Source organism: Myotis brandtii, unplaced genomic scaffold, assembly GCF_000412655.1.
Source record: "Myotis brandtii unplaced genomic scaffold, ASM41265v1 scaffold332, whole genome shotgun sequence".
In the NCBI taxonomy this organism is placed as follows: domain Eukaryota; kingdom Metazoa; phylum Chordata; class Mammalia; order Chiroptera; family Vespertilionidae; genus Myotis; species Myotis brandtii.
This window is the reverse complement of record NW_005362797.1, coordinates 3,029,846-3,042,467: the sequence shown is the minus strand read 5'-3', so window position 1 is coordinate 3,042,467 and position 12,622 is coordinate 3,029,846. Positions and strand designations below refer to the sequence as shown.

Sequence of the window (12,622 nt, the reverse complement as noted above, 5' to 3'; positions counted from 1 at the left end):
CCCGCCACCCAGCCCAGCCACACACACACACAGCACACAGTCCTCAATCACTCCCCCACTCACGCCAGAGCTACAGGAAGATTCCTGGAGCTGACCAAGAGGAGAGTTCGGGAACTTTCTTTCCCTTTGACAACTTGGCTCTGGATACACGGGATTCTTGCTTGGGCTTCTCAGACGTCTTGTGCGTTGGCCCCACTGGTGGTCGTGTTAGAGTGCAGGTCCCGACTCCGTGGGCTTGGGGTGGCCTGAGGGCCTGGCTTTCCAACAGGCTCCCAGGGGAGACGGACAGTCTCCCTGGACTGGACTGTGAGCAGCGAGGAGCGGGGGATGTCACCAGAAAGTTCTCAGCACCCGGGTACTTAGCTTCCTGTATTCACGTTTCCGGTGTCACGATGTTCACTGTTTACTAGCTCACCAGATGGCAAATACTGGAATTGGGGGCGGAACTAAAGGGAAGACCACCTCTACAGCTGAAAGCCCTGGACAGTGTTTTCCTGTGTGTGGCCTCCTAGGAGTTCCTTCTTTCTTTTAGTCCCCGTTTAACCATCTCAGTTCCTCCTCGGGAAGACACACACACACACACACACACACACACACACACACACATACATGCATGTGCCTCTTCTGCCCTCCTCTCTGCTGGTGACACATTTACCACCCTGAGCCCCGCCCCGCCCCAGCCCTGGGATGCACTGGACATGCCCCTGGTGTCCTCTAGGAATGCAGCATCTCAGAGGAGGTCCTGGCGTAGCCGTGTGCTTCCCCCTCGGATCAAAACTGACAAAAGAAATAAGCCAGTCAGAGAAACATAAATATCACATGATCTCACTCATTTGTGGAATATAATCAACAACATAAACTGATGAACCAAAACAGATCCAGAGTCAGAGAAGCACCCATCAGACCATCAAACCTCAGAGGGAAGGTAGGGGAGGGTGGGGTTAAGGGGGAGAGATCAGCCAAAGGACTTGCATGCATGCATATAGGCCTAACCAATGGACACAGACACCAGGGGGGGTGAAGGCATGAGTGGGGGGTCGGGGCAATGGGGAGATAAGGACACATATGTAATACCTTAATCAATAAAGAAAAAAAAATTTAAAAAAAACTGACAAAAGAAAACAAAGCAGGGACAGGTCCTTTAGAGCTGTCTTTGCTTGTTGCTCAGAGCTATGCTCCCAAGCAACCCTTTGCAGAGGAGTCTCGTATTTCTGGTCCCAGGGCCCTTTGTGGCAGAGCTGAGCCGTGGGTTACTCCTACCGCCTTCTGTTCCCAGTTCTCTCTGGGTTTCTCCAGGCTGCCCCGGTCTGTGGCATGGAAATTGACCGGGTTCAGCTGGCAGCACTGAGCTGGTGTTACGGTGGGTCCCCGGCAGGCCACTGCAAACGCCCAGTGACCCGTCCTCCAGGTCCCAGCGCAGTCCAACCCCAGCCACCTCTTCCAGGTCATTTCCTTGCCCAGGTGTCCTGTACTCCTGCCAACCTGAACAGGGCATGCGCTCACCTTTACCCCGGCGTGTCCCGCTTCCGGCTTTCACGCACACATTGTCTGCATGTGGAAGCCATTCCTCCCATTGCCACGCAGACGGGATCTGCCCCGCCTTTCAGATCTCAGCTCCCTGCCACCGCTCCCAGCTGTTTGTGGTCCTCTTCAGCTGGGAGCCATCACTCCCTCCTCCCAACGTCTTCTAGGAAACAGTTCTTCGTGTGACTTTTAATGTGACCATTTGGCACCGGGGACATTTGACTTGGCAATTTCGATGCAGCCTTAAAGAACAAAACTTTAAAAATGCTTTTACACAACCATTGAGGTGTTAGTTGAGATCCTGTTACGAGCCAAACACGGTGCTGAGTGCCCTGGGCTTTGCTCTTCGAGTAAAGGAGGAGAAAGACGTTAGACGTACCGTCACACAGGAGCACACCATCGTAGGTTGTGATGGGTGCTATGAACGGGGAGAGCAGACATTTGCAAAATGAAAGACTAGGTTGGACCTGGTCTAGACTGGGTGCTTACGAGCCTTTCTGAGGAAAGGACATTTGAGTTGGAATGGGAAGGTGAGTGGATGTTAACGTAACAGAGAGTGGAAGGGCAGAGGGAACAGCATGTGCAAAGGCTACAAGGCTGGAGTGACCTTGATTTCTTCACTGTTATAACTCATTGTTTTCTGTATAGAAATATGAAGTATAATTTCTTAATGAGTGCGTATGGCTGGGGAAGTGAAGGGCTGTGCCATGGTGGCACATTTCACTGACTAAGCACATGAGAAACGTGAGTTGCGTGGGCCAGGACTCCGAAAACCAGACACCCACGGGTTATACTCCAGTCAGAACAATATCTGATTGGCCAGAATGGGACATTCTCTAGGAAACAGAGAGCTCGCCTACGTGCCGGAGAGGTTTGAAAGGAGAGGCGTCTATGGTTACCGCATTTGGATGACAAAGACGGGGTGGCCTCCTTTTCATGTTTTAAACGGGGAAGTGGTTCCGACCAGCGACTGGAAAGGACTGACCACGTTCTCACACGGTCCCCCTTGTCAACAGCCGCTGTATGTGTCCCGCCGAGAACACCGGCTGCAGAGACCAGCCCTTCACCATCCTGTACCGGGACATGGACGTGGTGTCCGTACGCTCCGTTCCGGCTGACATCTTCCAGATGCAAGCCACCACCCGCTACCCCGGCGCTTACTACATCTTCCAGATCAAGTCTGGGAATGAGGGCAGAGAATTCTATATGCGGGTAAGAGGGGTGGCGAGCGATGGTCACTATCTCTTTTTTTTTTAATAAATATATTTTTATTGATCTCAGAGAGGAAGGGAGAGGGAGAGGGAGAGAAACATCAATGAGGAGAGAGAATCATGGATTGGCTGCCTCCTGCACATGCCACACTGGGGATCGAGCCTACAACCTGGGCATGTGCCCCGACCGGGAACCAAACCGTGACCTCCTGGTTCATGGGTCGTTGCTCAACCACCGAGCCACACCAGCCGGGCAGATGGTCACTGTCTTCAACCATGCATCGTGTCGCCTAGCCTGGCACGTGCTTCTAGAAACGTTCATGGGTCGATGCTCAACCACCGAGCCACGCCAGCCGGGCAGATGGTCACTGTCTTCAACCATGCATGTCGCCTAGCCTGGCACGTGCTTCTAGAAACAGGTCAGCGTGCAGCTAGGAGGGGCTGGGGTAGAGAGGGCAGAGAAGAGGGGAGGGGAGTTAGGCCTCCAAGGTGCTGTTCCTGTAGCGTTCTGTATGGCCTTGCGAGGGCCACTTCTCCCCTGTGGGCCTCGGCATCCTTGTCTGTGCCACGAGAAACTAGGCCAAGATGCAACTTTCCGCCTCTTTCCTCCGACAATCCCACGGGAGAGGCATTTACATACCCTCTTATCCACCCACTCATCTGACAAACGCTTATCAAGTGCCTACTATGCACAACTAGAAACTGGGAATATGGCGGTTTGTAAAACATCCCCAAACCCCCGCCCACGTGGTACCTACGCTGCAGTGAATAGAAAGGCGCGCCTGGCGGCGGTGGGCTCTGCTTGCGTGTCCGACACAGTAGCCACGGTCTCTTTAAATTTAAACCAATTAAGATGAAATAAAATGATAAATCAGGTTCTTCCGTGGCACCAGCCATATTTCAAGTGCCCAGTAGCCACACGGGGCTGCCGCATTAGCTCAGAGAGAGAGAGCAGTTCTACCTCCTGCCACCTCGGGTGGTGGTGCCTCTTAGCGCCCACGGGCTTAGATGTTTTTCTCATTTCTGTGAGAATTTGGGCACTGGCCCAAAAATGGGTTCCAGAAAATCTGGAATTACCTGAATTATCCAAAATAATCCAAAATATGGCGGCCGAGGCCTGGAATGCCAGTTTCCTATGGCTGCTGAAAGAGATTGCCAAAAACTTGGTGGCCTAAGACAACAGAAATTTATTCGCACGCAGTTCTGGAGCCAAAAGTCTGAAACCACTTCCACTGAGCTGACATCGTGTGCTGGCCGAGCCGTGTTCCCTCTGGAGGCTCCGGGCGAGAATGCCTCCCGTCCCTCCTCCGGCTTCTGGTGGCTGCTGCCATCGCTTAACTTGTGGCCACATCGCTCCAGCCTCTGCCTCCGGGGGCACGGGGCCGCCTCCTCTCTGTGCAACCATCGCCTTCCGTCTCTCACAGTGACACTAGTGTTTGGGTTTCGGGCTACCCAGCGAATCCAGGATAATTGCTCTGTGGCCAGGTCTTTAACTTCATCACACCCGCAGTTTCCTTGTCCTTATACAGTAACATTGACAGGTTCCAGGGCTTAGGACCAGATATCTTGGGGGGGGGGAGCATTCCCCAGGAATCTGCATTTCTAACAGATGCAGCAGGTGGTCCTCCAGAGTCACTGTGGGCAGCTCTACGCAGAAAGATAGGCCATGAGAGCTTATCCACTTCTAGGGCGGAGGGTCCAGGCCTGCAAGAGGGCCACGTGTCTGAGCTCTCTCCCTCTCCTCTCCCCATCTCCTGGCAGACTCTTCCAATCCCTGCCTCTGGGGATGCGACTATGAAAACAGGGAGGTCTCAGAAACAGAGGCTCGAACAGGTTAGAAAAGGTCCCAGGTGCTGGCGTCGTGCCTGCGTCCTCACTCACGTGTTTTTGGCAAGACCCACACAGGGCCAGGTCATGTGTGATAACAGGGCCTGTGAAGCCAACATCTGTAGGCCCGTGTAGCAAGGTCAAGGGCTTTGGGAGGAGATGGAAGGAGGGGAGGGGAGAGGCGCTTCTGCAAGATGAAGAAGACGGAGCTGTGTTTATGTCTGCCCTTTCCCCCAACCCTTAAGCAACAGCTGTCCACCAGAAACCCACAGCTGGGAGCTTCCGTGGGAAGCCTCGCCCACTGGCCTTCACCAGCCTGGCCTCTCATCTGGACAGACACCAGGGGCCCAATCAGAGGGCACACCGATGCTTCTCTTGGGGAGTTAAAATACCTTCACTGACACCACCTGCCTCCGTATTTTCTCTCCCAACGGGAAGCCTCGCCCACTGGCCTTCACCAGCCTGGCCTCTTGCATCACCAGGGGCCCAATCAGAGGGCACACTGATGCTTCTCTTGGGGAGTTAAAATACCTTCAATGACACCACCTGCCTCCGTATTTTCTCTCCCAACAGAATGGCAGACCGGCAGAAGGTGGTCTTGTCTAGGCAAGACTGGGCTCCCCAGGATGCCACCCACTGCAATCCCCCCAGACCCAAATGTTCCCCGGTGGCTGACTTGTAAGAGTGACGGTGGGAAGGGGATTATCTTGCAGGTGGAGTGGGCAGGTGTGAGGGCTCCTTCCTGGAGGCTCCCTCTGCTGCCTGGGTTGTCGCAGTAACTAGGGGCCCCTTGAGGCTCACAACGCTGAGCTGCACGGAGCGTGTGCCCTCTCGGAGGACTTTGAGAAGGGCCCTCATTCTTTAGTATTTACTCAGAGGATGCTGAGGGGACGCAGGCCTGCTCTGAGAATGGCTGAAGGAGCTGAGGGACGGGGAGGGAAGGTTCCGAGGGCTGAGTACAGGCTCCGTGTGGGGAGCCTGTGCCGAGGCCGCGGGCATGGGAGGAGGAAGACGGACAAGGCGGCTTCCACGTGTCCAAGCTGTCCAGCATGCAGCACCCTCCTCAGGAGGCCACACGCTGTTGTTGTCTTTAAAAATTTATTTTTCTTTTTTTTATATGACTTTGTTTTTACATATTTATGGAAGAAAAATAAGAGTATACAGATAAACCAGAAAGTTACAGCGTAGTCACTCTACTGTTGGCTCTGGAGCCAGGCCGAGCGTCTCACTGAAGTCCTGCACTTTGCCAACCGCATGACCTTGGGCCTGTTACCTAACCTGCTGGGCCTCCGCTTCCTCCTCTAGGAAGACGGACGATGGCAGTGTTTACTCTGGGATCAGATGAGATCATGCACGTAGCGCGGTGCCTGGGACACGGAATGAGACGGTTTTTATCAGGCCACTGGGATGGGCAAGGGTGGAACGTTCCATGGCTCTCTCCTCACCCTGCTGTCGAGCCCTGCTGCCCTGGGCCACCGCTCAGGTTAATCCCGGAGGCTTCCCAGGTGCTCTCGGTCACTGTGGAACGGTCTCCTTCTCCCACAGCAGAAGTCCGGCTGGTTGAAGTGGAGCCCTCTACCTCTCAGCCTCTCACTCAGTGTCCAGGGCCAGCTCCATCCTGTAACTCATTCCTTCTTCCACCACCAGCTTTAATTCAGCACCACCATGTAGGTGGCTTTGCGTCAGGCTTGAGAGTTCAGGAGCAAACAGGATATAGCCTCTGGCCTTGAGGAGCCCACACTGAGGGGAAGGGGGCGGGGGACCAACCAGGCAAACATTTACAATGCAAAGTGGTGATTCTCAAGTAGTGTGAGTGCTGTGAGGCGGCAGGAAGTGGAGAGGTCCCGAGGCCTCATCATTGAGCAGAGTGGTCAGAGCATGACTTTGTGAGTCAGGCGCTCTAGTACCATGTGCAAGTTTTGTAACCTTAATTAGTGTACTTAACCTACTTACACTGCAGTGTTAGGAGGATCAAGTAAGAGATGTATGAAAGGTCGTAGCCAACTGCATAGTATCAACCATTACCCCCACCTCTACCCACCACCATCTCTACCTCTACCCACTACCACCTCCACCCACCACCACCACCATCATCACCACCACCACCACCACCACCACCATCATTTTCCAATGACCACCAAGTCCATCGATGACCGGAGGCTTTCAGGGGCTGCTTCATTAATGCCCTGACTCTGCCCTAAAAGCCTAGAGGAGGTGCAAGTGGCTGTCCTCAGCTCTCCTGGCAGGCACTTGAGTCCTCCCTTGTGCTAGGGGCTGGCCTTTCTCTGGCTGCTGCCGGTCTGAGCCGGGTGGAGATTGAACTTGCTGATCTCTGTAGCTATTTCCAAATTGGAGGCTTTGACCGGGAAAGCCCCACAGAACAACTTGGAAGTGTCCAGTTGTTCCATTCCCCCTCCCGGGCTCCGCAGCTCCCCCTCCAGAGGGCTACCCACAGCTCAGGGTTCTCAACCCTTGGCCTTTGCTCATGCAAACAATAAAAGCTGGTGAGATATTTGTGTATGTAAATGCTGCATTTCCCTGTGTGGCTGTGCCCGCTGGAGTCCTGGCCCAGGGCTCCCAGCTTTTGCAAGAGCTGACAAGGAAGTCGGAGCGAGCCTCTGCGTGAGCAGGTGCCAGTTGCGCTGATGCTGACGCGAACAGAGGGAGCGGATGCCAAGAGGAAATTGCACCAGCAGACAGTGGAGGTCCCAGTACCTGGCTGGCACCTGTCTGCCAGCCCCACCCTTGACATGCCTGTGGAGCGCTTGGGGATGCCCAGAACTTTACAGGAGGCCGATAAAACACCTGGTGTGGCCAAGCTTCTTGATTCTGCAGAGACTGTTGCTTTCAGTTGCTGGGCTCTGCAGCTGGCAGGAAGCGATTGTCCAGCATATCCCTGTGTCCTCTCCAGGGGCCCACTGTGTGGCCATTCACTGACTCCTGAGCATCTCTCCTGAAGGGCCGTGCTGGAGAGGAAAAGTGGTACCCACCAGGCTCTTCTGGTGATTGTGCAGAGAAACAGGCCTGGAGATTGCAGTCAGAAGCACCTGAAAGAAATCCCTCAGCCCTGCCCCTGACTAGTTGGGTGACCCTGAGCAATTACTTAACCTCATTGGGCCTCAGTGTGCTTATTTATAAAATGGGGAAATAATGAGACACCTTTAATACGGTAGCCAGGGTCTGTGCTTTCAGATGGGCACTTCCCAGTTAGTGTGCCCACAAGTCACCTGGGGATTGTGTTAAGCTACAGATTCTGGCTCAGGAGGTCACAGGTGGGGCCTGAGGTCCTGCATCTCTAACAAGCTCCCAGAGGATGCTGGTGCTGCCGGTCCAGGGACCACACTCTGAGTAGCGAGGCCTTTCGGGGTTTCCATGGGGATGACATAAGCACATGTACATCCAAGTGGCCAGAGGAGAGCCTCACATGTGGTGGTGGGTGCTCGGTTGATGTCGGGCTGCTGTCCCTCCCTCCTCAGGACTTTAAGAAAAAGATTCAGTGGAGGAGAAAAGTTCAGGTGACATTATGACATTAACACTGCAGCGATAGTTGCAGAATGGTAAAGCTGGAGGTGACTACGGTCTCTAGGGCTGTGCATGGAAACCAACTGGAGGCTCATAAACAAATGACAGGTGCCCCAGGCAACATGGACAATCCACGGAGGCAGAAGATCTAAGAGTCCGAGGTGCTTTGGGGGCCATTAGGAGTTGGGCCCCAAGAGGTGAAGTGACAGCTTTAGGTTAATCTGTTTCATCAATCCTTTGTTCTTTCATCCAAGACATATTTACTGAACACCTACTGTGTGCCAGGCACCACAGCGGTGGTTAGGGGATTCAGTGGTGACAAACCTAACCCTGTAGATCTGATCTCTGCAGAGCTCCTGGTCTAGTGGGGACCTGGACATCGGAGGTGGTCCAAGTAAACAGTGTGGATGACGACACACGGTCATGAATACTTCCCATTCTAGGCAGAGTAGCAGGTGCAATGGCAGAGGGTCCAGAGGGTGGGTAGGAGGGGTGACTTCGATCGAGGAAAGCAGGGAAGGCTCCTCGGAGGAAGCGATGTTTCTGGGTGAGACCCGAAGAGTTAGCAGGAAAGAGCCAGGTGGAGCGTGGGCAAAGCCAGGAAGAGCGAGGGGGTTCCAGTGTGACGGAAGTGGGCCAGGGGAAGCACCCTGATTGGGGCTGCGGGAGCGGGCTGCGGCCAGACCACCCGGCCTTCTGTGGGGATCGTGTGGGAGGCCACGCGTCCCGACGGACAGCTCTGCTTTCCTCCCCTTCTCTGCTGTTCCTGGGGACCAGCTGCCCCTGCCCCTTCAGGCAGGCCAGGCCTTCTCTAACAAATGCCCCCGGTTCTGTCCGCAGCAAACAGGCCCCATCAGTGCCACCCTGGTGATGACACGCCCCATCAAAGGGCCCCGGGACATACAGCTGGACTTGGAGATGATCACTGTCAACACCGTCATCAACTTCAGGGGCAGTTCCGTGATCCGACTGCGGATATACGTGTCGCAATACCCGTTTTGAGCCGGGGCCGGAGCCTCCGACACGCCTCTCACCAGCACCAAGGGCCAGGAGACGGGGAGCGACGAGAGGGAGAATGAGAGGGAGACAGACGCCCCGCCTTTCCTGCTGAACGTCCCCCGGAGTCAGCCCCGCTGTCCTGGCCACGCCTGCATTATCGTAGACCTGCCGATCGGAGGACACGCTGCCCCAGTTCCTACAGTGCAGTTATCGACAAGGGTTATCCTTGGCACCCTGGCCCCAGGGTCACGGTGATTTTTCCAGGCCTTCCGTTTACCTTCATATTTTTCAAAGAAATAGATTAGGTTTGCTGGGGTCTGAGTTCATGTTCAAAGACTGGGAACAGAGTCCTCCCCGCTCCTCCGTGCCTCCCCATCCCCCCCTCCCGCGTCCACGCGCTGATTGCCGCTTTGCAAAGGCCCACAGAGCCCCCGGGGAAGCTGTGTGTAGCTAGTCCGCTTCCTGTATGCACAGAGAAGGCTATGGAGAGAAGCCACTGCAGGACCGAAGGGTTCTTCTCACAGAGTCTATGCCAAATCCACGTCTGGTATCTGCAGCCGTAAAAGAAGGTTTAGAGTTGTCCTGAAACTTGTATAACTGTTTAATCCTTTCTTTTTGTTCATTTTGAGTTTTCGTGTTTTGTTTTGTTTTTAATTAAAGAAAAAGAATAAGTGGTAGAATTCCTTCCAGAGGCCTTCGAGCACATGCTGTGTTCTGTCTTCCCAAACTCAGTCTCCTCTCCCTTTTAGCCCCGTGTGTCCTCTGAGGACCCCTGCATCATGCTTGCTTTCGAATTTTGACCCAACTGGGTTGGAAGGCGGAGGTCTCCGAACTGATGAGGTATCTGAAGAGAGTCTGTGTGTGGTTCATCCGGGCACCGTAGGGGATTCTGCACTTGGGCCGGTTCTAGCTCTCTGTGAAGCTGCTTATTGTGCTGAGAAGCTGGCGGGAGCAGCTGGCCCAGAGCTTGATCATCATCATCCTTCAGGCACCTGGTGGGGAGCGAGGGTGGGAAGCAGAAATGAGGTGAAGAAGTCGGGGGAAGCATAATCCCGAATCCTATTCATTTGACTAGAAAACTAGCAAGTCCTCTGTTCTGAGGATTAGTTCCAGGGACTCTTCCAGAACAGGAATCTATTCAAGTCACTTTAAATCAGGGGCCCTCACCCTTGACTGCCTGGGGGAATAAGAAGGGAGCTTTTAAGAAAAAAACTGACTTCCTGGGCGGCACTCCCAGAGGTTCTGATTAAGTTGGGCTGAGGCAGGGCCCAGGCATGGGGAATCTTAAAAACTCTAATAAGCGGTTGGAGTTGAGAACACGTGGTTAGAAACCCTGTAAAGAGAGGGAGACAAAGGTGGCCACGTCCCAGCCACCTTGCCCTCAACGTCTTTTTCAGTTCCTTGTAGGGTTCATCATCCTTGTCCTGATCGAGGCTCTGCATTTCCTCCAAGCGTCAGACCCCCAGGCAGGGGCAGAGAGGCGGCAGTGCCCGTCCCCGGTTAGAGAACAGGTGGGGGAGCTGCCCTGGTGTCCCACCTGCAAGGTTCAGAGGAGGAGGTGCACTCCCCGGTGGCCGAGGTTGCATCTACAGCAGCGGTTCTCAACCCTTTGGGGGTCGAATGACCCTTTCACAGGGGTCGCCTAAGACCATCGGAAAACACATATAATTACATATTGTTTTTGTGATTAATCACTATGCTTTATGTTCAATTTGTAACAATGAAATTGGGGGTCACCACAACATGAGGAACTGTATTAAAGGGTCGCGGCATTAGGAAGGTTGAGAACCACTGCGCTAGAGGGTAGACCTGTGGATGCTCCCATTCTACCCATTAGGATATATTTATTAAACCCTACTGCATGCCGGGAACTGGGCCCTGGGTTCTTAGGGTGGAGAGGGGTTTCGCAGAGCCTTAAGAGCTGGTTCTTCAGTGGAAGGAATGGCCTGTTGGGCCTCCTTACCCAGAGAGCATTTTTCATATTTCTCACACCCACACTGCACACCTAGCTTTTATTCTCCAAAACAAATCCCATCCGAACCGTTTCCCACTGTGCTCCCTCAACAGGTTCAGGTGATGTTAATAACATTCACAGCAAATGGCTCAGAACGCCCTTCCTCAGCTGAAGAGAAGGATGATTTCCTGCAGACTTGCCGGCTCAGGGGCCCCACGTAGCTCTCCACCAAGCAAAGACCAGAAGGGGGCCCTGAGCCGGGGCTGCGCTTGCTCGCTGGTCGGAGGCTGAGGCCTCGGGAGTGGGCGTGGAGTCAGGGCTGCTGAAGGTTGATGTGAGCTCTGCATCGAGCAGCTCTGAATTACCGGTCCAGGTTCAACCCTGCACACGGGTAAGGCTGCCTTGAACTTCTGGAAGAGAGGGAAGGGAAGCTTTGTCCTGGTGACTTGAGGACCCACTGGTTTCAGAGGTGCCACATTTGGAACTAGACCCGAGTCTCTAGCTGAGAGCTTGCACTTTATTTGTCCGTGTGAAAAGGTGGCTTCCTGCTTCTAAGAGAAAAACAAGCCCAGAGACTCATAGAAGCCAGCTCCTTGGGCCCCGGGTTGCTCTTTCCCAACGTGACCTGATGAATTCAGTGCCGATGAATCAGAAGCGTGCGGGATCCATTTACCTTAAAATACACTTGGGCCTAAAATTCAAGGGGGAAACACTCAGGGGCGAAACATGTACCATAAGGCCACACCCCAGACGTTTGGGAAGCAGTTCCAGAGGCTCCCAGAACCCGAAAAGCTGTTTACTTCACCTACCCACCCCCGCCCTCGAGAAGAGACAGATGTTATTCTTTTTGCAAGATTGCGGATAAGCCTGCCCTTTGAATCACACAGCAGCGTGCTCCCTCCACCAGAGTCTGTGGGGCTGGCTGTTTGATGGACGCTTGAAATATCTGGGCATTCGGCACCTGTCCCTTCTCCGCTGGGCGAGGGCTTGTCCTAGACCCATGGTCAGCAAACTGCGGCTCGAGAGCCACATGCGGCTCTTTGGCCCCTTGAGTGTGGCTCTTCCTAAGCCTTAGGAGCACCCTAATTAAGTTAATAACAATGTACCTACCTATATAGTTTAAGTTTAAAAAAATTGGCTCTCAAAAGAAATTTCAATTGTTGTACTGTTGATATTTGGCTCTGCTGACTAATGAGTTTGCTGACCACTATCCTAGACCCCTGCTCTGTGCTGTTCTAGCAGGTCCTGCAGGATGAAGGGGTCTGTGGTGGAAGGGGCGCCGGATTAAGAGCGGGGACACCTGCAAACGTCCTTGTGTTACCGCCTAATCCAGGTTCACTAAGGACCCAAACTTCCACTCAGCGGCCTCTGATTCTCCAGTTTTGTGATTCCTTGAAATGTGCTCTGGGGACGACAGCCAGCATTTCCTTTAAACAGCCACTGGAGAGTTCTCGGTGGTTTGCCAACCATAACACTTTCTGATGGGTGTGGGATCTGCACACCTGTGGCCTCTCAGGCCTGGGTTAACTTTTCCTAGGTAACTGGCTTGGCCCCTGCGATATTGTTTTCCCAGATGGTGGAAACA

General features: G+C 53.8%; 1 protein-coding gene across 2 annotated transcripts in view; it reads left to right on the top strand.

Moving 5' to 3' along the window:
* The window catches only part of FBLN5 (fibulin 5), a 71,356-nt gene extending 61,593 nt beyond the window's left edge, over positions 1-9,763 (top strand). For both annotated transcript variants that reach the window (XM_005871199.2, XM_005871198.2), the window contains exons 10-11: positions 2,541-2,736; positions 8,925-9,763. In XM_005871199.2, coding sequence (XP_005871261.1) covers positions 2,541-2,736; positions 8,925-9,086 — 358 coding nt within the window. In that variant the 3' untranslated portion in view covers positions 9,087-9,763. The remainder of the gene's footprint in view (positions 1-2,540; positions 2,737-8,924) is intronic.
* Positions 9,764-12,622: the final 2,859 nt, after the last annotated feature.